The following is a 26,846-nucleotide window of genomic DNA, read 5'->3' as shown; positions in this document are numbered from 1 at the left end:
TCGAGCTGTGGATGTGGTGTATATGGACTTCAGCAAGGCATTTGATAAGGTTCCCCATGGTAGGCTCGTTCAGAAAGTCAGGAGGAATGGGATACAGGGGAACTTAGCTGTCTGGATACAGAATTGGCTGGTCGACAGAAGACAGCGAGTGTTAGTGGAAGGAAAGTATTCTGTCTGGAAGTCAGTGGTGAGTGGTGTTCCACTGGGCGAGTGATGCACAAATGTGTTCCTCTGAGACAGGCAAGAAGGGGTAAGATAAAGGGCCTCTACTCTTTGTAATTTTTATTAATGACTTGGATGAGGAGATTGAAGGATGGGTTAGCAAGTTTGCAGACAACACAAAGGTTGGAGGTGTCGTTGACAGTATAGAGGGCTGTTGTAGGCTGCAGCATGACATTGACAGGATGCAGAGATGGGCTGAGAGGTGGCAGATGGAGTTCAACCTGGATAAATGTGAAGTGATGCATTTTGGAAGATTGAACTTGAAAGTTGAGTACAGGATTAAAGATAGGATTCTTGGCAGTGTGGAGGAACAGAGGGATCTTGGTGTGCAGGTACATAGATCCCATTAAATTGCCACCCAAATGGACAGAGTTTTTAAGAAAGCATATGGTGTTTTGGCTTTCATTAACAGGGGGATTGAGTTTAAGAGCCGTGAGATCTTGTTGCAGCTCTATAAAACTTTGGTTAGACCGCACTTGGAATACTGTGTCCAGTTCTGGTCGCTCTATTATAGGAAAGATGTGGATGCTTTGGAGAGGGTTCAGAGGAGGTTTACCAGGATGCTGCCTGGACTGGAGGGCTTATCTTACGAAGAGAGGTTCGTAAATTAAAAATGAATAAAAACCAATTACCAAACATACTTTTCTAAATTTATTACATAAAGAACACAATTACAAACCCAAGGAAACCAAACCTCTCTACCAAACTTTATTATTTCATCTCAAACTAAGTTTCATTCACTGATCACATGTTATCATCAGTGTCTTCGCCTGGCTCCCATTCTAGCATAACCTCAATTTTAAAATTCTCAGTCTTCAAATCCCTTCAAATCCTTATTCCTCCTTATTTGTATAACCTTCTCCACTCCACAACTCTCTGAGCTGCTGCAAAGGCTGATCAATAGGTTGATCTCAATGTGTTGAAAAATCCCTTGTGAGCTGGGTATGAAAGTGAACAAATGGTCTGGACACGAGGCATCATTTTTTAATGGCATCAGAATCTGCCTACAACTGCTCATCTTGGTAAATAACTGTATCGCTTGCTTAATTCTTCATGTCTAATTGGAAAGCAACCAGGAAATAAAACATGCCTTTTCAGGATGAAAACTTAAGCCTGATTACTAATGCAAATCTACAATATCATCAGAAAAGGAACTTGCCTTAAATGATGAGGTTGAAAAAATGAGGTTATCTTACATACTAAGATGACTTAAGTGCCAGAGCTTATGCTATCTGTTTTCCAATCTGAGCTCCTTGAACATTCCCATTTTAATTGTTCCACCATTGCTGGCTGTAACCTAGGCTTCCTCAGAGTAGGTTCTGTGATCATCTTTCGACACGTCTCCACACTGTTATCTCTCTTTTCTGCTTTAAAATATGTGTCTGAAATGTACCTCTTTGCTCAAGTTTCAATTCCAAGGTATCCTTTGGTAGCATAGACTTAAGTGTCATTCAATATCTCTGATGAAGTATTTTGCGATGTTTTAAGTTGTAAAAGGCACCATTGAAAAGCAAATTCTTTTTGGTGTTAACAAAAATTGAATGGAGTATGTAATTAATGGAGTCAGTTAGATGCAGTTGCACTTTTATTCTGGTCTAGGTCGTGCATTTAAATTGTAAGGTTAGGCTAATGATCCAGGACAACTCCCAAGGGAGTGCTGCATTGTCAGAGGTGCTGCTTTCAGCAAATAATTAAACCAAGGGAATATCTACATTTTCTAAAGCTTTCACCGAATGGCACCAATTTCATGGCCAACTGTGCCAACATAACAAGACAGTCAGGACACACTTCATTGTTCTTGAAACATCTTGACATGTGCTTTATAAATTCAGGCTCTCTGGTGACAAAAATAAAAGCACCAAAATTGCAAAGCAAAGCAATGACAAATTCATATTCTAAATATCCCTGACTACAACTGCTGACAATTTAAGAAAGTGTATTTGCAATCAACCCTATAAGGATTTAAGAGATTCAAAAAATATTTATTCTATTATAATCAATCCATTTGCATGTCTCCAGTAGTAAGGTGGCATGCAACCATAAAGTTCCAGATCTTTTAATCCATTTCTGAGAAAGCGCAGTAATCAATGCTTGCTATCACTCTGATGCTGGAACAGGGTGACAGAGTGCCGAGTCAACAGCAAAAGGCTGATGCCTTATTTCCAAACTAAGGAGCTAAAGTGAAAATGTGCACCCATCAATAGCTGCATCAAGTGTTTCTACATTTGACTGATAAGCATTAACTCAATATATTTGAAGTGGATCATGGGGGCTTAGGATAAACCCCATGTTCTTCATGTTTGATGTTTCTGCTATTTACTGAGGTGATTGACAGCTGTAAAATAAATATCAGGGTTGTTGCTCCACTGCTGAAAGTTCAAAGAGATCAGAATTCTGGCTGTTTACTTTATAAATTGTTGACTCTGCAGCAAATTTCAGGCGCGGCTCAGTGAAATAGTGAATCAGAGAGTCAGTACCTGTAGATGCTAGAGCTGTCTACTGCACTGAGCTTACTTTATACAACAGTGAAAATACATACTTCATGTGTCTATTTTACATTTGTGGAGCTGAAATACTGGTTTTGGATGTTGGGATGAATTTACACTTTAGGCATTAGTTTCCTTCTCAGTTTCAAACATGTACTTGGCTAGCCAAACCAGTCACAAACCTAAACACATTGATAAAGAATTCCATTCACCAAGACTTACATTTGTTTTTGACCAACTGTATTGTGCCCTGAATGATATTAGAGATTATGTTTCTTGATTCATTTTAAATTTTATTCTTGCCTGTCCAATCCATTGATCTCATTGACCAATATCCTTCTTTCAGAGGAATGTCAATAATAACTTGAATTCATATTAAATCACCTTCTCCTTCAGTAAGACCAACAAAGTAATTTCAAACTCTCATATTCTATCTCTCTAACACTGGTGGCCACCTACACCTCACTGGAGTGACTCAAACACCCAGACATTTCAGGGTCAAAGCACTTAACACCTGTCTCTGAAACCTAACTGGGAATCTTAATGTCTCCCTTGGAACACAAAGTAACTTTGCAGCCGAATCAATTAATAATCACACAACACCAGATTATAGTCCAACAGGTTTATTTGGAAGCACTAGCTTTCGGAGCGCTGCTCCTTCATCAGGTGGTTGTGGAGTATAATTCTTATTTTTCACAACCACCAGATGAAGGAGCGTCGCTCCGAAAGCTAGTGCTTCCAAATAAACCTGTTGGACCATAACCTGGTGTTGTGTGATTTTTAACTTTGTACAGCCCAATCCAACACCAGCATCTCCAAATCTCATAATCAATTAATGAAGGACAGTTCGATAAAAGAATGTTAAGTGCAAGATACTCGTGGAATCCTTCACATTTTTTTCATAAATACGTTATTTATCAAACAATAACTGATAGGACCCAAACATCCAATTAAACATAGGGATGCTGAACCTGAACTTCAAGTAAGTAGATTTATCCTACCCCCTAGAATCCATTACAGAATTGTCAACCCATGACAAATATAATTAAACTGCGGAACAAATATGCAAATCATTAACAAGCATATCACTGCGCAGGCTTGTTAATAGGTGTGAGCTTTTATACAAATTAGTTATTAAAGTAAATAAAAGTAATGGACACTGGAGTTCTGAAATAAAAAAGTGCTGGAGAAACTCAGCAGGTCTGTTAATATGCATGGAGAGAGAAACACAGATAATATTTCAATTTTGATATAATTTGTCTTCAGAACTGAACGTAGCTGGAAAATAATGGCTTTTATACTGTTGACAAAGTTAGGAGGAGGGGCATGTGGAGCAGATAGTGAGGGTGCTCGGAACAAAACGCACAGAGGGGGTTATTGGAAGTAGAGGAGTAATATTGATGATGATAAGATCATAGTGTTATAGAGTCATATAGGAAACAGACCCTTCGGTTCAACTCAACCACACCAACCAGACATCCCAATCTGACCTAGTTCAATATGCCAGCATTTAGCCCATATCTCTGTAAACCCTTCAAATCCATATACCCATGCAGATGTTTTTTAAATGTTGTGATTATGCCTGTGTCTACCACCTTCTCTGGCAGCTAGTTCCATACAAGCACCGTCCTCTGCATGAAAATGTTACCCCTTAGATCTTTTTTAAATCTTTCCCCTCTCACCTTATTAAACCTATGCCCTCTAGTTTTGACTTCTCTACTCTGGGGAAAAAAAACTTGTCTATTTTTGACCCAATTCATGCCCCTCATGATTTTATAAACCTCTATAAGGTCACCCCTCAGCCTCCAATACTCCAGAGAAAACAGCCCAGGCTATTCAGCCTCTCCCTATAGCTCAAACCATCCAAACCTGGCAAAATTGTACGCAGTATTCTAAAAGTAGCCTCATCAATGTCCTGGGAAAAAGTGAGGGCTGCAGATGCTGGAGATCAGAGCTGAAAATGTGTTGCTGGAAAAGCGCAGCAGGTCAGGCAGCATCCAAGGAGCAGGAGAATCGATGTTTCGGGCATGAGTCCTTCTTAGGAAGCGTCAATTCTCCTGCTCCTTGGATGCTGCCTGACCTGCTGCGCTTTTCCAGCAACACATTTTCAGCTCATCAAAGTCCTGCACAATACAACATGTTAATGGTTGGCCTTTAATAGCAGTAAATAAATCAACTTTGCTGAGAAGAAACTGATAGCAACAGGTCATTCATTGGTTAGGAGTCAGGGAGTGTAATCAAAATGGAGGACAATGTTCATTTTCTGAATGTGACGAGTCTTTGGAGTTTGCTTTCGAATATTTAATTTTTTTTTAGGCAGAGATAGTTAGATTCTTGAATACCAAGGGGGTGAAAGATTATTGGGGATATGCAGGAATGTAAAGTTGAGGATAAAATAAAATCAGACATGATCTTCTTGAATATTAGAGTAGGTTCAAAGGGCCAAATGGCCTACGTTTGTTCCTTGATTAAATGTTTATATCTATTGTCATGAATTTGTTGGGTCATAGAGTCATAGAGTCATAGAGATGTACAGCATGGAAACAGACCCTTCGGTCCAACCTGTCCATGCCGACCAGATATCCCAACCCAATCTAGTTCCACCTGCCGACACCCAGCCCATATCCCTCCAAACCCTTCCTATTCATATACCCATCTAAATGCCTCTTAAATGTTGCAGTTGTACCAGCCTCCACCACATCCTCTGGCAGCTCATTCCATACACGTACCACCCTCTGCTTGAAAAAGTTGCCCCTTACATCTCTTTTACATCTTTCCCCTCTCACCCTAAACATATGCCTTCTACTTCAGGACTCCCCGACCCCAGGGAAAAGACTTTGCCGATTTATCCTATCCATGCCCCTCATAATTTTGTAAACCTCTATAAGGTCACCCCTCAGCCTCCAACATTCCAAGGAAAACAGCCCCAGCCTGTTCAGACTGTCCCTGTACCTCAGATCCTCCAACCCTGGCAACATCCTTGTAAATCTTTTCTGAACCCTTTCAAGTTTCGCAACATTTTTCCGATAAGAAGGCGACCAGAATTGCATGCAATATTCCAACAGTGGCCCAACCAACCGCAACATGACCTCCCAACTCCTGTACTCAATACTCTGACCAAAAAAGGAAAGCATACCAAACGCCTTCTTCACTATCCTATCTACCCTCAAATTTTGGTGTCATCTGCAAACTTACTAACTGTACCTCTTATGCTCGCATCCAAATCATTTATGAAAATGACAAAAAGTAGAGAACCCAGCACCGATCCTTGTGGCACTCCACTGGTCACAGGCCTCCAGTCTGAAAATCAACCCTCCATCACCACCCTCTGTTTTCTACATTTGAGCCAGTTCTGTATCCAAATGGCCAGTTCTCCCTGTATTCTATGAGATCTAACCTTGCTAATCAGTCTCTCATGGAGAACCTTGTTGAACGCCTTACTGAAGTCCATATAGATCACATCTACCGCTCTGCCCCCATCAATCTTCTTAGTTACTTCTTCAAAAAACTCAATCAAGTTTGTGAGACATCTTTGCATTAGAAATTCCTCTGGATTGCATTCAACCTCATACGTGTCATTTCTATCAAATTTAATTCCCGGATTCCTAAATTGCTGTGAGATTTTGGTGGAAATATTAAAGCAAAGCATTTTAGAAACATAATGTCACCATACATGGCTTTAAAATGCAGTAATTAAATCTACAGATCTTATTTAACTATTGCCCACTTTATCTGGCAATCACATGTAGCCTCAACTTCCCATCAGCAATTTGCTGGAAGAGGAGACAAGAAGACTCAGTACAACAGTCACAAGCCTACTCTTGGAAAGGAACCAAGGGGCAGAGGGAGTTCAGCCATGTTGAGTTTCAGGGGAGTAAGGTAAGGCTGAAAGGCCTCTACTTTAAAGTTGTGAATATTATAGATAAAGCAGATGAATTAAGAGTATGGATTGACATGTGGAATTGTGATTTTGTTACTATCATAGAGATGTGGTTAAGGGAAAGGTAGGACTGGGGATTTCACATTCCAGAGTATAGTATCTCCAGAAAGGACGGAATTATCAGTGGAGGAGAATTTGTGGAACAGTGATTACAATTCTGTAAGTTTTAAGAGAGCTATGAATCAGGATAAAACTGGTCTTTGGGTGAAAGTGCTAGGTTGAAGGAAGGCTAATGAGAACAGTATCAGGTAAGAATTGGAGAAGTTAGATTAGAGCTGTTTGAGGGTAAATCTACACCTGACTTTTGGGAGTATTTTTAAAGGGCAATTGATCAGACTTAGGACCAACATGTTCTTGTGAAATGAACGATAAGGATGGCAAGGTTGAGGAACCCTTGAGCAATACTCAGGAAGAAACTAAACAAGGAATTAGGAGAGTTAAAAGGAGCCATAAAAAGTCCTTAGCAAATAGGATTAAGGAGAATCCCAAAGCATTTTCTATGTATATATAAAATGCACTCAAAGTCAAAGGGGGAAATTTATGTATGGAGATGAGGAAGTGGGTGAGGTCCTCAATGAGTACCTTGCATAAGTATTCACCACGGCAAAGGAATGGATGATGGTGAGATCAGAGAGGGATATGTTGATATTGTAGGGCGTGTCAATATTGTGGAGGAGGTGTTCAGGGTCCTGAGAAACATTAAGGTAGGTAAGTCCCCAGGGCCTGATGAGATATAACCCAGGATACTGAGGGAAGCAAGGGAGGAGATTGGTGCGGCCTTGACAGAGATCTTCATCCTCTTTAGCCACATATCCCAGAAAACTGGAGAATAGCCAATGTTGCTCCAATCCCATATACCTTCATTGAAACAATTACCAAAAGTTCAAATACCACACATCCTTCAGAAGAAAAATTTTAGAATTTGTCATACATTCCAACTCTTTTTGATTTATGAAACTAAGTTCTGTATCTGTCAATTGTGAAGCTGTTTGAGGACCTATTTAAAACTATATCCCTTTTTGTTTTATTTCTTACAGAGATGCTCTGGTAGCTAATACAAAATCTTCCAAATTTAACTAGGTATCTAAGTTGTTTATGATGACACTGAACTAATTCTTTTCATCACATGTAAAAAGGAAAGTTTAATTAAAGGCAAGATCATTGCATTTGTGCAAATCACCTACCTTTGGGGCAGCACGGTGGGTCAGTGGCTAGTATTGCTGCCTCACAGCGTTAGGCACTGGATTCGATTCCTGTCCCGGGTCTGTGTAGAGTTTGCACATTCTCCCGTTGTCTGCGTGGTTTCCTCCCACAATCCAAAGATGTGCAGATCAGGTGAATTGGCCATGCTAAATTGTCCGTAGTGTTCGATGCATTAGTCAGAGGTAAATGTAGGGGAATGGGTCTGGGTGGGATACTCTTCTGAGGGTTGGTGTGGACTTGTTGGGCCAAATGGCCTGTTTCCACACAGTAGGGAATCTAATCTGTTCCATTGATTAAGAAGAGCAACAGGGATACTCCAGGGTATTATAGGCTGAAGGGCTGCAATGTTCTTTGTTCCTGGTGAGCCTTACATCAGTTCAGGTGGAGAAATTATTGGAGAAGATTCTTAGGTGTCAGGATTTACTCACATTTGGAAATGCGTAGACGTATTAGGGATACATAACATGGCTTTGTGCAAGTCAGGTCTTGTCTCATCAATCATATTCATCACTGTCTCCTAAAAATTCAGATTTGTGAGGGTAAGGGAACATTATCAACATGGATTTTCCTAAAGCATTTGATAATATCCCTGTTGGTAGATTGGTCGAGAAGATTAAGTCACTTGAGATCGACAGTGAAGTGGTAAATTGGATACAAAATTGGCTTGGTCATTAACTCTGTTTTCTCTCCACAAACACTGCCAGACTTGCTGTGCTTCTCCAGTTTTATTGGGTTTTGTCTCAGATTTGAACAATTACTGTATTTACCTTTGAATGCTTGCCATTACCTTTCCATCATCATCCCTTTAACTAATGTCCCTCAATTTAACTCACACCTCAAAACACCATTACATCGTCAGTTTAGAATTAGGCCTTCCAAGTATTTTCAGAAATATTTTAGATTTAGTGTTTGTGCTTTTGCATTACAGAACTCTCACTTTTGCTTAAAGCTGATGTGAAAGTCAGGAAAGTGATATTTAAAACTTATGTTTTAATTGCAAAGGTCTCTGCTTGAACTTTTCATTTTGAGCGTTGGAATTCTCTGAGGAAATTGAATGAAGTGACGGATGAACATCTGCCATGTACTAAGTGTTAAGAGAATTATAACTCTGCCCTCTATAAACACCCTGTGCACAGAATAAATTTGTCTTCTGTTGTTCATCACTGGCTTTAATTAACTGCTCATCTACAATCAGAGAGAAGCTTCCTCACCACAAAGCAATTATTGTAGGTTGTATTCCTACACCAGGAAAACATCCATCCATCGCCAAGTCAGAAACATTAAACAATTAAACAACCTTCAAACAAAAACCAATCACTTTGATTCTCTTTTGACTTCAGAATTCCTGCATCTGCAAGATTTCTCTTTGCAGATGAAAACATTGTTAAATATTTCCATCTGTTGTAGTTAATGGAAGAGACCCTGAATGATGTTTTCATAAGGAATGTCTTAATAAAAGGTGTTTTTCATGCAAACTGAAAATCAAAAATCTTTGAGTATAATATCAAAGATTTAAACAGATATTGAACTGGTCAGGATAAATGAAATCAAAATTAGTTGCACATCTATAGTGAGACATGTAGGAATGAAGACTATCTGTTAGTTTGCAGTGGGAATAATTGAACCAGCTCCCCCTTCTAAACCCTGTACTGAATCATAACCATTTGTGGAAGATGCAATTACAGTCTGTCCTGTTTACACGCAGAGAAAAGTAAGTGTAAAGAGGATTAATTTTTCCCAGTGAAATAGCTCATACAAAAAGGATTACATTTTGGAAATGCATTCACATCTGTAAAGTTCTTGATGGATTTGTCATATTTATGCCACTGAGATAAAATGATCCAGTGAACTGGGAACTTATGCTTTAATTAAATAAAAATTTATGTGGATTTTACTGCAGTTGATGTGAACTACTATGCACTTAACTCACTCACTTGGTACATGTGGCAAATCTCCAAAATTACTGTCATGAAAGACATGAGAAAATAATACTAGGTGGAAGGGAGAACTGCAGATCAGAGTCAAAGAGTGTGGTGCAGGAAAAGCACAGCAGGTCAGGCATCATCTGAAGAACAGGAGAACTGACATTTCGGGCAAATGCCCTTCATCAAGAAATAATGAGAAAATAATGCCTCTTTTCTGATCATTTGTTAAATTTAATCATCCAATATTCCAAATTGACTCAAAATTGCTAGCTGAGAGAAGGTCTCTTTCTCTTGGCAATGAGATGTTTTAGCAAAGCAATGCTCCTAAAAAGGTCCTCGTCCCCAAGTGAATGGCAAACTAATTTGTCAACTAAAACTCTTAATTGTCTATTTTGCTATTTTTAAGTGAAAGCTGCTAAATTACGTCAATAGAGTAAGCGAAGTGCACTGCTGAAAATATTTCCTCAGAATGCATTTACAGAGACAACAGGGAAAATAGATCAAGACCCTAAATGTAAGTGTACTGCAGCAGAATAAGAAAACCTTCCCAACATCACAGACTAGGAACATATCCAAAATAATATAAGAATGCTTCACTGGTCTAGGCAAAACTACTGATGGGAATAGCCAAGAAAAGTAAACTAATTATGCTGAATCCAATTAACATTTCATCAAACATCAATATAGTTCAAGATAGCTTAATTTCTGTTTAATGTGATAATTGTAAATCATTTTAAACATCAAAATAAATAAATATTGCAAGGAAGAAACATTTGGAGTCCTGGATTAAAATTTTGTTACTGAGCTAAACTCTGAGGGCAGAATTAGGAACCTGCGATGGTACTTCACAAACATTCATATCAATGCCTCTGAGTTCTGTTACACGAGTTCAGACTCTTAAATTATTAGAATTGTAAATAAAAACAAGTTAAAATAACTCCATATTAAAAATAAGAATCGTAAACTAAAATTAATGTTCACAATTTTCTTATTAGAAATTGCAACCTTAATGAATTGATGACATGAAAACTAATCTGAACTCCTTTAACCGATGTATGGTATCCTCTTGCCAATCAGCTACTTGTTATCTAGCACTCTTGAAATATTTACCATCATGCCAACATATCATTTTTTGTAATATTACTAGTTTAATATTAATAGTTTAATATTACTAGTTTGCAAAACTTGGAAGAATTGTAAACTGTGAGGGGGGTGGTACAGGACTATGAAGGACATTGACAAGTGGCTGGTGTGGGTGATTAAGGAGGCCATTCAATCCATTGCCTTGGGCCAGTTTTTTGAAGGAGCTTTCCAATTCAGCCCACACTCCCCTCTCCATACTCTTTCCTCACAGTCTTTTCAATTATTCACCCACTTCCCGTTTGAAAGTTCCTATTGATTTCTGTGCTTGCGGATCACAACAGCTTGCTGCTTTACACAAACTTTCTCTTCATTCTCACAGTTTCTCTTTATAAATGATTTTAAATTCATGTCACTCTGGTTATTGACCATCTTGCCAGCGCAAACAAGTTATATTTATCGATCAAGGTACCATCAGGTGTCACAAAAGCTCAGAGAAATTGCGCTGAAGTGAGTCAGGACATTTCAGGAAGAGCACTTGGTCATTTGGTGAAGGAGCGGGATGAGCTGAGGGGTAACCTTATAGAGGTTTACAAAATCATGAGGGGCATGGATAGGATAAATAGACAAAATCTTTTCCCTGGGGTCGGGGAATCTAGAACTAGAGGGTGTAGGTTTCAGGTGAGAGGGGAAAAAAATAAAAGTGGCCTAAGGGGCAACTTTTTCACGCAGAGGGTGCATAGAATGAGCTGCCAGAGGAAGTGGTGGAGGCTGGTATACTGCAATATTTAAAATATATTTGGATGGGTATATGAATGGGAGGGGTTTGGAGGGATATTGGCCAGGTGCTGGCAGGTGGGAGCAGATTGGGTTGGGATATCTGGTCGGCATGGATGGGTTGGACCAAAGGGTCTGTTTCCACGCTGTACATCTCTATGATTCTATGACTCTATGAGATGGATGTGGTTCCTTCAGAAAGCGACAATCTGAGGATTCATGAATGATACTTGAGTTCTCATTATGGGATGAGTTCAAAGTAAATATATCAGGTGCTACAGTTTTCTCAAAGTGATAGTGGAAGAGTTGAATTCTTTACCTTGCCCACGTACTGAGCTTCTGGTCCTATGTGTTCTTCTAAAACAAAGAATTGGTTCCAGACCCAACCACGTTTGGGCCGATGATGGACCTGTCCTTCTCCCTCTAAGTGCTTGCTTTGATTTCTTTCCACCTTAATAGAGTTCTGAACAGACCTTGTGAAAAAGATAAAGCCAAGGCAGAGCAGCACAGGACACAGAGAATGTGTGGGTGGAATTTTCATCGTGACTCCACGTTGAGCTTGATCCAAATTCGTTTGATATTCTCAGATATTTTTCTGAGGGCAAATCAGCCACCAATAAATCCAACGTCACAAGGCAATCTCAGGAGTTCCTAATCCTTCCATGGCTTGAATACCCACTGCAGAAATGTCAGCTTTTATTCACATGATAGAGAAAAAATATCCTTTAACCACGATGTCGATGTTCTGTAGATCTCATCAAATCTTCCTGTGACTTAACATGTTCAACCTATTGAGAAATCAAGCAGAAATATTAGATCTTCATTATAATCGGAAAAGCAAAGTCCTTCCACTGACTTATACACCAGAGGCATTTAAAAAGCATCCTTGCGTTTCCCGCTATCTGACACCCAAGAACACAATGTCTGACTCTATCCTCAAGCACAATGGCCAAAAACATCAATAACACCTTGATTTGAGCAAATTTACCAAGACACAAGTTGAGTAGAGAGAATATGAGTCTTGTTTTGGATTGTTCTCATATCTTGTTTATGTATAATCTACTTAGGGGACAGTGATTTTTCCACTTCCGACTGCAAAGGTTTGAATTATTCACAGTCACTGTTATATATCTCCACAGATTACACCAAAGAAAGCAAGCACAGAGAATGCTGGAGAAACTCAATAGGTCTGGCAGGATATGTGGAGAGAGAAACAGACTTAACATTTTGAGTCTGGGATGGCTCTTCTTTGGAGCTCAGAACATTTCAGACATAGTTCCAAAAATCAGACATTCCAGACTCAAGATGTTAACTCTGTTTCTCTCTCCACAGACACTGCCGGACCTGCTGAATTTCTCTCGCAATTTCTGGGTTTTTTTCCAGACATCCAGGAACTGCAGGATTTTATCAACTGAAGAAAATATACTTCATAATGTATTCTGTAGAATTTTGCTGTTTAATCCTGTGGTGTGATAAGATTCAACATAGCAACATTCAAACGTCAAGCAATCAATCAGCAAATGTCATCGACATCCCATCAGTACCATTGTGGATTCATGAAAAAAATCAGAAACAAACAGCTTGTATGTATATAGCACCTTTCACTTCATAAATTATCCAAAGCCATTCTCAGGTGAATTATCAACAAATTCAGGCACCAGGTCCTGCTAGATAATTTGTTAAACTCCACATCAATCATTCTCTATCACTCTCCCAGCCCCACTTTACCCTGGCAAATTGGGCCTTCTACCTTTGCCTTTATCACATAAGATCATCCTCAGCCCCAAACCTCAAAGATTGTGCTAATTCCCTTCCTTCCAAACACCTCACTGTCAAAACCTTGGGGGCTTTGTGATATCACAGAATCAGTCAAAGAATTGTTACAGAATTGTCCCCTGGGCCGGATGGGATTTATCCAAGGATTCTCTGGGAAATCGCATCTCTTGTTAAGAAGAAGAAGGAGGCTAATGTTTGATGAGGCAAGATGGTTCAGATGAGGCGACGGAGAGTTACAAATCAGCTAGGAAGGATTTAAAGAGAGAGTTAAGAAGAGCAAAAAGAGGACACAAGCAGTCTTTAGCAAATAGAATAAAGGAGAACCCTAAAGCTTTCTATAGGTATGTGTGGAATAAAAGGATGATTAGGGTAGGGATGGGGCCAGTCAAAGACAGAAGTGGGAAATTGAGCGTGGACCCTGTAGAGATCGGAGAGGTGCTAAATGAATATTTCTCATCAGTGTTCACTCAGGAAAAGGAGAATATTGTAGAGGAGAAGAATGAGGTACAAGATATTAGACTAGAAAGGATCGAGGTTAGTTATGCACAGGTGTTATCAATTCTAGAAGGAGTGAAAGTAGACAAGTCCCCTGGGCCAGATGGGATTTATCCGAGGATTCTCCGGGAAGCTAGGGAGGAGATAACAGAGCCTTTGGCTTTGATATTTGAGTCATCATTGTCTACAGTACCTGAGGACTGGATGATTTCAAATGTTGTGCCCTTGTTCAAGAAGGGCAGCAGAGAGGACCCAGGTAATTATAGGCCAGTGAGCCTTACTTCTGTTGTCGGAAAAGTTTTGGAAAGGATTATAAAAGATAAGATTTATAATCATCTAGCAAGCAACAATTTGATTTTAGATAGTCAACATGGTTTCGTCAAGGGCAGGTCATGTCTCACAAACCTTGTTGATTTTTTGAGGTGACCAAGCATGTAGATGAGGGTAGAGCAATTGACATGGTATACATGGACTTCAGTAAAGCCTTTGAGAAGCAAATGGAGTTCAATGCAGCTAAATGTGAGGTGATGCACTTTGGGAAGAATAACAGGATGGCAGAGTACTTGGTCAATGGAAAGATTCTTGGTAGTGTGGACGTGCAGAGGGATCTTGGTGTCCATGTGCATAGATCCCTGAAAGTTGCCACCCAGGTTGATAGTGCTGTTAAGAAGACATACGGTGTGTTAGGTTTCATTGATAGAGGGATTGAGTTCCGGAACCGCAATATCATGCTGCAACTATACAAAACACTGGTGTGGCCACACTGAGAATATTGTGTACATTCTGGTGACCCCATTATAGGAAGGATGTGGAAAAGCATTGCAGAGGAGATTTACCAGGATGTTGCCTGGTCTGGAGGGAAGGTCCTATGAAGAAAGGCTGAGAGACTTGGGTCTGTTCTCATTGGAGAGAAAAAGGCTAAGGGGGGGGGAGGATTTGATAGAGACATACAAGATGATCAGAGGATTAGATAGGGTAGACATTGAAAAACTTTTCCCTAGGATGATGATGTCAGCTTGTATGAGGGGGCATAACTACAAATTGAGGGGTGATAGATTTAAGACAGATGTCAAATGCAGGTTCTTTACGCAGACAGTGGTAATGCCCTACCTGCTAATGTAGTCAGCTCAGCCACATTAGGGAGATTTAAACAATCCTTAGATAAGCACATGGATGATTTTGGGATAGTGTAGGGGGACGAGCTGAGAATAGTTCACAGGTTGGCGCAACATCGAGGGCCGAAGGGCCTGTTCTGCGCTGTATTGTTCTATGTTACAGAGGAGATGGTGGCTATTTGCTTACCATTCTGGGTCAGTTCTCTGAATGAGCAACTCACCCACAACATTCCGCCCCTTTCTCCCTGTATCACTGCACACTGTTCTTCCTCAGATAACGGTCAAATTCCCTCTTGAAAGCCTCAACTGTCTCTGTCATTCTCTCGGGCTACACACTGCAGACACTAACCACTTGCAGAATGAGAAAGGTTTTCCTCCCATCAACTCCACGGAGAACAGGCCCAGCTTCTCTGATCTATCTATCATCACTGGAATTACTCCTGTCAACATCTTCAGCATTCTCGCTGATACCTTAACCTCCTTCCTTAAACGTAGGTCTGAAAACTGCACACAATACTCCACATGAAGTTGAAATTACATTTTATGCAAGTTAGCACAACCTCCTTGTTCTAATACTCCATGTCCCTATTAATAAAGCCCAGAATACTATATGCTTTAGTAACTATTCTCCTCATCTACTACGCTGCCTTCAGTGACCTCTGCACAAATAGAGCTCCAGGTTTCTCTATTTGTGAACACTCTGTCAAATTGTCATCTCTATTCCATGGGTTCAATTCTCAGAAGTCGAATTGTAGTTTAATTGGAGTTTTATTGAACTTGCTGAATTATTAAGATAAGGCCTAAGATCAAATTTAGAACATTTCCCATCGTGCCTCTGTAATCCAGCATTTCATTGCAACTAATTTGCAACAACAACTGTGTAGCACCTCTGGTACAGTAAAACATTTGACTATGCTTCATGGGAAGGTTATTCAAATTAGTGCAAATTAAACACTAACATCAGTCAATATTGCTTTAAAGCACCAAGCAAACTATTTTGAAAATGCTTTCAAATTTGAGACAAAATATGCAGACATGAGATTCCATCAAACGTATTATCTTCAGGATTTACATGTTCTCACTGAGGAATATTTGCTCTGAAACCACACACAAGTCTTTAGCTCCTGTATGTGAAAGAGGGAGTGGCGTCAGAGCTCTGAGCGAACTGGCACTTTAGACCAAGAATAGACCATAAAACTGTCAGGCTTGGGGGAAGAAATGAGGTCATTCAGCCCAGTGAGTCTGCTCCGCTATTCAATCATGGTTAATACGTTTCTCAAACCCATTCTCCCGCTTTCTCCCCATAACCCTTGATCCACTTGATACTCAAGAACGTATTGACAGTTTATATGGATACAACCATCATTGTACAGTAGAATTAATCATTTTTAATGGAGTATTCACAGCAGAAACTAACCATTATATGAAATACAATTCCTGTGGTTATTGCTAGAGAAGCCAGTAGGTACATCAAAGCAACATAGAATGGCCTGAATATCCTGATCTCGATCAGAATCTCTATCAGACTAAAAATTGCTGATTTGTCTTTGGTGCAGTTTCTGAGGTAAAGTTCTGTCCAAGCTGAAGCACTGCGGTCCAGCATAAGAATCCATGCAGACTGCAGAGTGTTCAATTGCCTCTGAAACCATGTCACTTTTTGCAGCAATTACTGATGCATTCTGTGATTAAAAGATCCTGAGCAAAGGGAAGTGTGTAAGGTGTAAAGGTACAGGTCAGACATGGGTGAGGGGTTACAGTAACTAGGGGCTGATGCTGCAGGGTGATAGTTTGGGTCGGAGGTGAGACTTGGAGAAGCATTAAGGTTAGGGGCAGTTGTAGGTGAATTGGGACGGTGGTAGAGTCAGTTCAGTGAGCGTTGGGACTGAGGAGGTCAGGTCAAGTCAGGGGGCTATTTGCATGAGGCAGGCAAGTTGGGTGGAGATGGTGACATGAGTGAGAGAGAGTAAGAGAAAGAGGGAAAGAGAAAGAAAGAGTCTGTCTGGAATGTTGGGTCTGGGAGGAATTGTGAGTTAGGTCCAAGTTTGTCTTGAGTGTGTAGGAGGGTATCAAGAGGCAGTTGGGGGTTCTGGTTGGAGTTAGACTGAGAACATCAGATCTGGGGAGGGCTGGGGTATGAGGAGTCAGGGGTTGGGACAGGGGTGGGTGGGGAAGTTTCAGGTCTTGGGGGAGTCAGGAGAAGCATGTCTTGGAGTTGGAAAGGGGAACGGAGATTGATAGTTTTCCATTGAGGTTGTTAGTGAAATAGCTGGGGAGGGGTAAGGGCAAGTTTAATCTTCTAAATATTTCCTGGCTAACTATGTAGCTCAGTGAGCCAGGACCCTCTAAACTCTCTGACAAGATCTCAGGCAGGGAGACTTTTTCAGAGAGTTCCAAATGTTGGGTAATTTCAAACCCATGATCACTTCCATCTGGAAGGATAAGGGCAGCATATACTTGAGAACACCACCCTCTGCAAGATCCCCTCTGCGCTACTCACCATCCTGACTTGGAAACAGATCGCCGTTCTTTCACTGTCACAAAAATCCTGGAATTCTCTCCCTAACAGCATTGCGGGTAAACCTCCAGCACGTGGACAGCAGCGGTTCAAGAAGGCAGCTCACCCCCACCTTCTCAAGGGGCAACTGGGGATGTGGTGTTAGAAATAGCAATTCAACACAAAGGTATATGTAGGAGGTAATATGTAGGCGATGGTCAAAAGGTTTGTCAGAGAAGTAAGTTTTTAAAAGCATCATAAAGAATGAGAACGAGTGAGAAAAAGCAGAGAGTTTTTGAAAGAGGATTCCAGAATTTAAAATCCAGAAAAGTAAACAGGAACCAATTACAGCGACAAAAGTGATTTAACCCACTTTATGCTGGTACAGGTTTGAAAATCAGATTCCAGCAATTACTTCTAGCTTTATACACACTTAAAAATGTACAACATTCTGATGGAAAACATGAAAGAAATGGTACAATGGAATAAGCAACAATGAGTTCCCCACTAGTTCACACAAATCTCTGTGCATTCCTCTCCAAAGTTATCAGGTGGCCTCAATAATGAGCAGTGATTCCTCAAGGACAGATTGATGTTCCTAACAAGGTTGAATGTTTAAACTCTCTCTGTAACATTTGCACCTTCCAATCAACTTCACAGGAACTTCATTTGTCAGCTCTCTTTGTAATTGAAAGCCTGATGTGATAGAGCAACTTTCTCCCCTTTCATATTGAGCAAGCAAGTGTAACAAATTGAAACAAGTTTGGAACGTGTAATGTACACTGTTAGCAATGGAAAATGTCACATTTATTTTAACAGACTAACAATTCTATTCAATCATCAACCAAATAACGTGATAAATATATTCAGGATTCAGATGCTAACATAACTAGACTAAAGAATTATACTCAACTAATTCTTTTTCCAGTTTTAATCTTCACCAGTTTAGTAGACAAATGTTGGTGATGCACCAAATTATAGCATTGATACAAAATTTTATAAAGTACATGAACATCAGAAATAAGTGTTTAGAGGCTATTTGCACCTTTGTGTTTGCTCAGACATCCAACAACATGGGTCACTAATTTCAAACAGATAAGACAAAATGTTTCCTCTTTGAAAATCATGAGTCTTTGAGACTGTCTTCCTGAAAAGGTGGTGGAAGCAGTGTCATTGAATATTTTTAAGGCAGGAATGGGCAGATTTTCAATAAGGAAGGGGTGTAAGGGAGGAGGGAGAATGGAACTTCAGGTTACAAGCAGATCAGTCACGATCTTACTGAATGCTGAAGCAAGCTCCAGAGGCTGGCTGGCCTATTCCTTTTCCCTATACACATGTCAGATCACGCTGGTCTCCTCTCTCATCTCCAGATGCACTGGCCTCAGGTCCCTCCATTGCAAAAATCTATCGCTGACTGTTTTGTATCTCCTCTGCAACTCAGAATCCTCATCTCTCTGCTGTAAAGAAATTCAGAGATTCATGACTCTTTGATTCCTCATCTCAGTTCTACATGGACAACACTTTATTCTAAGACTGTGACCTCAAGGTCTAGATTCCCTGGTGAGTACAAAAACATTTACTTTGCAGTCACCCTACCAAACCCTTGAAGAATTTTATGTGCCGTATTCTTTTATCTGCAAAGCTGTATTGAAGACTCAATATGAAAAGAGAATTCAAACAAATTTATTTTCATAATGCTACTGAATGGATAACTTATGAATTAATTAAGACCATAATAAGCAGATCCTATATGGCTACCCAAAAACAATCTTATTACAGCTCAACACACCCTTTCCAATTGATGAATTTAGAATTAATGCTTGAACTTAATTGTCATTATGAACAATTAAAAGTTCTGCTCATGCTCACAAACCAAAAACTTGTGACAATTGTTGGAGAGCGCAGTTTATATAGAGAGAAAGGATCAGAATGTGTTGAGTTAAACTAATGCTTCAGTCAACTCAAGATCCTTTATTCCATTATATGAGGAAGGATATATCCATTACTGTCATGGATAATTATTCAAGGATACAACCTTTCAGCATGCACTAATTGGCTGCATTTACTGTACTCCACTGATGTCCTGGGCGCTAAAAATATTCCTGTTTCCAAGTCAGTTCCAAATTGCAGAACTCACCGGTCAAGAAAAGTGATGGATAATAATGATGGAAATGTTTGCACTGCTGTGGAGAAAATGGTTAAAGGAAAATGCAGCAAAGTGGAATTAAGGGCAAGAGCAGATCAGCCAAAGACCTTCTTGATAAGCACAGCAGCCTGCATGAGCCACAGGGTCAACTCTTGCTCCTATTTTACATTTTCTGATACTACAGATAGTAGGGAATCAGTGTCAGGTCGGGGTATGTGTTTGCTCCTCAAAGATTAGCATTAAAAACTCTAAAAGTGATGTCAAGAAATAACCCACAGCCATTTCGTGCAAGGAGACAGTTTTCTTTAACCTACTTCAAGTTCACTTTTTATTTGTGTTTTTATCCCCAGTGCATTAACTGTGCTCTAAGCTGACATTAGAAAGATTAATCTTCTGCCTTCGTTTTGCAGAGACTTTCTCAGTGAGAGTTGGGATGGTTTTCAAAAACCTGAAGGCAAGGACGGAGGAAAGTAAATCACCACATAGAAAGTTTAATCTTTTTTCAATCTGAAAGTCTATTCAACACCAAAGCATTTCACCTTGGACATGACTTAGAAGTCAATCTTTTGTGATAACCTTTACCTGAAAGCTGTACAATAAGGTACAATTTACTTAAAAGTTTTGTGGAATCTGTAAATTTTATGAATTTGCATCAATTGTAAAGGGGTCAATTATCATTTTCTTGGATAACAATAACAATAGCAAAAATAATCTGACAGTCCTTGGCCTGGAAGCATTACCAATAGGAAGGACATTAGAAACGAAGCCATTCATTTAGCAAACACCAAGAATAGCTGCAGACATAAAGGTGAATTGCTAAAAGCAGCCAAGCTGGAACAGTAAAGATGTTCAAGGGTATAATGCAACCTCAAAGAGAAAAATGCAGAGAGAGAGAAAAAGGAATACAAATCACTCATGCAAGAAGAAGCAATAAGTTATTCTAGAAGATAATTAGCTTTCTGTGTAATAGAAAAGGACATAAGAGCTCTCGCAAGTAATGCATGAGTTGTCTATAAAGATTTCAAATCTAGAAAGCTTTGTGAATAACTCAGAACTGCTGAACATTTGAGTGTTTTCCAAATGTGGACAAATCAGGAACTGAGGTGTAAGGGATTGGTTAGTTTAAGAAGAATTATGGAAAGCTAAACCTTCAGCACAGTGCTGACCTGAGAGGGGAGGTTTGTAGAAAGTATCCAGTTATAGAGTCATAAAGTCTCACAGCACGGAAACAGATCCTTCGGCCCATCTCATCCATGCCGACCAGGTTTCCTAAACTGAACTAGTCCCATTTGCCTGTATTTAGCCCATATCCATCTAAACCCTTCCTACCCATCTACCTGTCCAAATATCTTTTAAATGTTGTAATATACTCGCCTTTACCACTACCTCTGACAGCTCGGTCCATATATGCAGCACCCACGATATGAATTGATGATAATCACACTGTGAGACTAAGTGGTGAAACATCTTGTAGATACAACTCTTGACCAACCTTGTCTGAAAAACAGCAACCCATTCTGGGATTATGGAAGTTTGCAGGGTCACATTGGGTGTGGAGTGATGCGGTTGCTTATTGGTTGAGTAATTTTTTATTTGTTGAGTAAATCATATTTTTGGTTTATCACCTATTTAATGTGAAATTTACATATTAAATTGAAGTATCATTTACTTGTTTACTTAGATTTAATTTATGTTGATCCAGATTTGTATTAAAAAATAAAAGTTGCAAAACTGAAGATGTTGTTGATTGATTTCCTCTTTGAGGTTAATTTAGTTATTTTGGTTAATGGGCCCGATATACGTCCTAACAGTCATGGTCAGCATTTTGACAGTAGTTTTCAGATCATGGGTCTTTTCTTTTCAACAGTTTGTTTGGCTCTAGAAATTCTGATCTTGGAATACTACACTTACTAAATCAACAACAATCTGATTGATAACTTGTAGCATTATTCTCATCAAAAGAAGAGGAGGCTGCGTTACACAGAATTCCTTCAATTGCCAGACAGATGTTAGGACTAACCAAGGAAAGTCTACAAGCCATAAAACTCTTGGGACCTGATAGATTGATTGAATAAAAAGAAACCACAAATGGTTCATCTCAACCTGTTCCCAACTTAAATTCCCACAACCACGTTCACGGGGCTTTCTGTCTTTACAACCTCCTCCCAGGGACAGCGCTGCAGCTTCAGGTTTCAGTCCCCTGGCTCCTCAATCTGTGACACCAAGAAATTGTGATGTAGAGAGGCTGGTGTTGGACTTAGGGTGGACAAAGTTAACAATTGCAACACCAGGTTATAGTCCAACAGGTTTATTTGGAAGCACTAGCTTTCGGAGTGCTTTTCCTCTTTCAGATGGACAACCACCTGATGAAGGAGCAGCACTCCGAAAGCTAGTGCTTCCAATTAAACCTGTTGAATTATAACCTGCTGTTGTGTGATTTTTAACTTTGACCAAGAAACTACACCAACCAGCTCATCAGCTCCCTTGGGATTTACTATTAACCCACGCCTTGACTAACCCCCAATCTCATAATATTTAAAAGCAACAACAGAATGTATGACATACATTAGAGATCATCCCTAATAGATATCCAATGTTCTCAAGCCCTGATTCACCTGAAAACTACAATCAGACGGGATAATTATTCTAAACTCACTTCAAAAGGGACAGATATTTTCATGTTAACCCACGTGAACACTTTTTCCCCCGGTCTCACCAGAATTTGAGTTTGCCCACCAGTTTTAAGTTGTAAGATAGCAATTCAATTCCATTCAAACAACAATTTGATTTTCCAAGATCGGACTGTTGCTTATTACCTTGGCATTTACCAGTGACAAAAACTAAACAAAACCCTGCTGCAAACAGAGGAAAGCTTCCGCCACCCTGCAGTATACTGACAGATCAGTGTTGGGGAAGAGGCAGATGTTTCATGGCGTTAACCTGCTTCATGGTTGACCATTGCCATTTCTACTCTAAGGCGTCTTCACCAGTTGATGAGCTTCGGTCGAAGTACAAGGATATGGGAGAAATGTCCCAGTGGAGATCCTGCAACATTGAAGCACAATGAAGATTCAAATGATACATATTCTCCTGCCCCTGCAGTAAGGTTCCAAGAAGCAATACAGTATAAGTGGGTGGCTGCATTGCCATTTGCTTGAACATGTCCTAGGCTATAATGACAGCCAGTTTTGAGTCAGTAAGCTTTTCTACTTCATTTCCAAGGTCTTACCTCACCATTTGCTCAAACATCAGCACATTTTTATTTACTTTGAGTTCTTTATATGTACCAGCAATCTACATTATAGCATAACTGCGAGCTGCATATTCCCACATTCAGTGAAAGAGTTTTATCGAGTGAGATTCACTGGGGCCAGACCACCAATGAGAACATACAATCTTCCACTTTTCTTTTTATTTAATGACAGGATGAGGGCATCGCTGGCTCAACTAACATTTGTTGCCCATCCCAGAGGGCAGTTAAGAGTTCATCACATTGCTGTGGGTCTGGAGTCACATGTAGGCCAGACCAGGTAAGGATGGTAGTTTCCTTCCCTAAAAACATTTGTGAACCAGATGGTTTTTTACTGACAATTAACAACCATTTAATGGTCATCATTAGAGCTATAATTCCAGAATTTTATTGAACTCAAATTCCACCATCTGCCGTGGCAGGATTTAAACCCTGGTCCCCAGAACATTACCAGGGTCTCTGGATTAACAATTCAAGAATAATACCTGTATGGCATCACCTCTACTCTGTATCTCATTAGTTATGGATTCAGGCTCGAGAACATTTTTTCTGGCAAAATTGTGTGGAAGTGCTGGTCATTGGTGGGACCATGCAGCCTTCTTGCTGTCAGTGCTGTTTTTAAACCTAGCTTCATGTCAGCTCAGATGCTGTCAGCCAGGAACTGGCTCCCGTTCTGTAGTTTTCAAGGTTCTACATTCAGGAAATGCACAGAAAAAGATGTTCACTCCTGGTTTAGATGACAGGCATCTGAAGGTGCTGATGGACCAGATGGGGACAGGACAGTGGTTTAGAGGCGGCACAGTGGCTCAGTGGTTAGCACTGCTGCTTCAAAGCACCAGGGACTCGGCTTCGATTCCAAACTCTGGCGACTGTGTGGAGTTTGCACATTCTCCCCGAGTCTGTGTGGGTTTCCTCTGAGTGTTCTGGTTTCCTCCTGCAATCCAAAGATGTGCAGCTTTGGTGAACTGGCCATGCTAAATTGCCCATAGTGTTCAGGGATGTGTAGGTTAGGTGCATTAGTCAGGGATAATGGAGAGTAATAGGGTAGGCGAAGCGTCTGGGCCAGATACTCTTTGGAGGATCAGTGTCAACTTGTTGGGCCGAAGGGCCTCTTTCCACACTGTAGGGATTCTATGATTCTATACTGTAGCCTGATGACCAGATGTAGCCAGCTTAAAGCCAGATGGCAGAATGGGTCATTCCTCTGTCCCAGGTAACGCATAATGCAGAGCAGTGCAGGAAGAAGTCAACAATCTACTTCCCTCCACAAGGGCAAGTGCTACCATCTTCTTTCTGTCACTTTACACTCACATGGCCGCCGCTCACATGAGGGTCTATTTCTGTCAATGCCTTGCACCAAGGCTCATGGACAATAATTCTCACTATTGCCTGCATCGTGTTCACCCCATATCTTTCACCAATACATTCCCCCAAATTACTAACCCTTTGTATTCACTCACTGGAGACACTCTCACCACTCTTGCTCCTGGCTCACCACTAACACCTCTCCCATCCACGATTCCAGCTGGATGCCTGCCATCCTTTTCCACGTTGCAAAATCTTCCAGCATTGGGATCAATGTCCATTAGACCTGGAATACCCAGACCACCTGTACTTGACCACAGGACTGGCTGGGGCCAGCCCCTTCATGTGGAATTGAACAAAGCTCCAAAGCCCCATGACTGTGTCATAGCGTCACAGAGTCATAGAGATGTACAGCACGGAAACGGACCCTTCGGTCCAACCCGCAAAGCCGACCAGATATTCCAACCGAATCTAGTCCCACCTGCTCGCATCTGGTTCATATCCCTCCAAACGCTTCCTATTCATGTACCCATCCATATGCCTTTTAAATGCTGTAATTGTACCAGCCTCCAGCACTTCCTCTGGCAGCTCATTCCATCCATGCACTGTGTGAACAAGTTGCCCCTTAGGTCCTTTTTATATCTTACCCCTCTCACCCTAAACCCATGTCCTCTAGTTCTGGACTCCTCCACCCCAGGGAAAAGATCTTGTCTACTTGCCCTGTCCATGCATCTCATGATATTATAAACTTCTATAAGGTCATCCCTCAGCTTCCGACATTCCAGGGAAAACAGCCCCAGCCTAAAATTCTGGTGTGGCTACACTTGGAGTATTGCATACAGTTCTGGTCATCACATTATAGATAGGATGTGGAAGCTTTGGAAAGGGTGCAGAAGAGATTTACTGGGATGTTGCCTGGTATGGAGGGGGCCTTTTTCCTCAGATGGTGATGGTTAAATTGAGGTGTGATAGACATAGGACAGGTGTCAGAGGTAGTTTCTTTACTCAGACAGTAGTAAGGGTATGGAATGCACTGCCTGGAACATTAGTAGACTCACCAACTTTAAGGGCATTTAAATGGTCATTGGATAAACATATAGATGAAAACGAAACAGTGTAGGATAGATGGGCTTCAGATTGGTTCCACAGGTCAGCACAACAATGAGGGCCGAAGGGCCTGTACTACACTGTAATGTTTTATGCTCTATTCAGTCTTTCTCGATAGCTCAAATCCTCCAGCCCTGGCAACATCCTTGTAAATCTTTTCTGAATCCTTTCAAGTTTTACAACATCTTTCCGATAGGAAGGAGACCAGAATTGCACGCCATGTTCCAAAGGTGGCCTAACCAATGTCTTGTATAGCCGCAACATGACCTCCCAACTCCTGTACTCAATACTCTGACCAATAAAGGAAAGCATTTCAAATACTTTCTTCACTATCCTATCTACCTGCGACTCCACTTTCAAGGAGCTATGAACCTGCACTCCAAGATATCTTTCTTCAGCAACACTCCCTAGGATGCTACCATTAACTGTATAAGTCCTGCTCTGATTTGCTTTTCCAAAATGCAGCACCTTGCATTTATTTAAATTAAACTCCATCTACCACTTCTCATCCCAAAGGCCCATCTGATCAAGATCTTGTTGTACTTCTTCGCTGTCCACTACACCTCTAATTTTGGTGTCATCTGCAAACTTACTAACTATACCTCCTATGATCACATCCAAATAATTTATATAAATGATGAAAGGTAGTGGACTCAGTACCAATCCTTGTGGCACTCCACTGATCACAGGCCTCCAGTCTGACAAGCAACCCTCCACCACTACCCTCTGTCTTCTACCTTTGAGCCAGGTCTGTATCCGAATAGCTAGCTCTCTCTGCATTCCATGAGATTTCACCCTGCTAACGAGTCTCCCATGGGGAACCTTCTCGAGTGCCTTACTGAAGTCCATAGAGATCAAGTCTACCACTCTGCCCTCATCAATCCTCTGTTACTTCTTCAGAAATATCAATCATATTTGTGAGACATGATTTCCCACACACATAGCCACACCGACTATCTGTAATAGCGCTTGCCTTTCCAAATACATTTAAGTCCTGGCCCTCAGGATTCCCTAAAACAATTTGCCCACCAGCGGTGTCAGGCTCATTGGCTTGTAGTTCTCTGGCTTTTCCTTATCACCTTTCTTAAATAGTGGCACCATGTTAACCAATTCCAATCTTCTGGCTCCTCACCTGTGAGTATCGATGATTCAAATATCTCAGCAACAGGCCCAGCAATTACTTAGAGTCTTAGCGTCATAGAGGTGTACAGCATGGAAACAGACCCTTCGGTCCAACCCGTCCATGCCGACCAGATATCCCAATCCAATCTAGTCCCACCTGCCAGCACCCGGCCCATATCCCTCCAAACCCTTCCTATTCATATACCCATCCAAATGCCTCTTAAATGTTGCAATATGCACCAGCCTCCACCACATCCTCTGGCAGCTCATTCCATACACATACCACCCTCTGCTTGAAAAAGTTGCCCCTTAGGCCTCTTTTATATCTTTCCCCTCTCACCCTAAACCTATGCCCTCTAGTTCTGGACTCCCCGACCCCAGGGAAAAGACTTTGCCGATTTAT

At 40.7% G+C, this 26,846-nt stretch overlaps 1 protein-coding gene across 3 annotated transcripts in view; it reads right to left on the bottom strand.

Moving 5' to 3' along the window:
• LOC122564564 (cadherin-18-like) overlaps positions 1 to 26,846 on the bottom strand; it is a 705,142-nt gene that overhangs the window by 221,083 nt on the left and 457,213 nt on the right. For all 3 annotated transcript variants that reach the window (XM_043719646.1, XM_043719647.1, XM_043719648.1), the window contains one exon: positions 11,953 to 12,421. In XM_043719646.1, the coding sequence (XP_043575581.1) occupies positions 11,953 to 12,174 (222 nt within the window). In that variant the 5' untranslated portion in view covers positions 12,175 to 12,421. The remainder of the gene's footprint in view (positions 1 to 11,952; positions 12,422 to 26,846) is intronic.

The sequence above is a fragment of the Chiloscyllium plagiosum genome, chromosome 29 (assembly GCF_004010195.1).
Source record: "Chiloscyllium plagiosum isolate BGI_BamShark_2017 chromosome 29, ASM401019v2, whole genome shotgun sequence".
Taxonomy (NCBI): domain Eukaryota; kingdom Metazoa; phylum Chordata; class Chondrichthyes; order Orectolobiformes; family Hemiscylliidae; genus Chiloscyllium; species Chiloscyllium plagiosum.
Note: the sequence above shows the minus strand (reverse complement) of the source record. Positions and strands in the feature narration are given on the sequence as shown.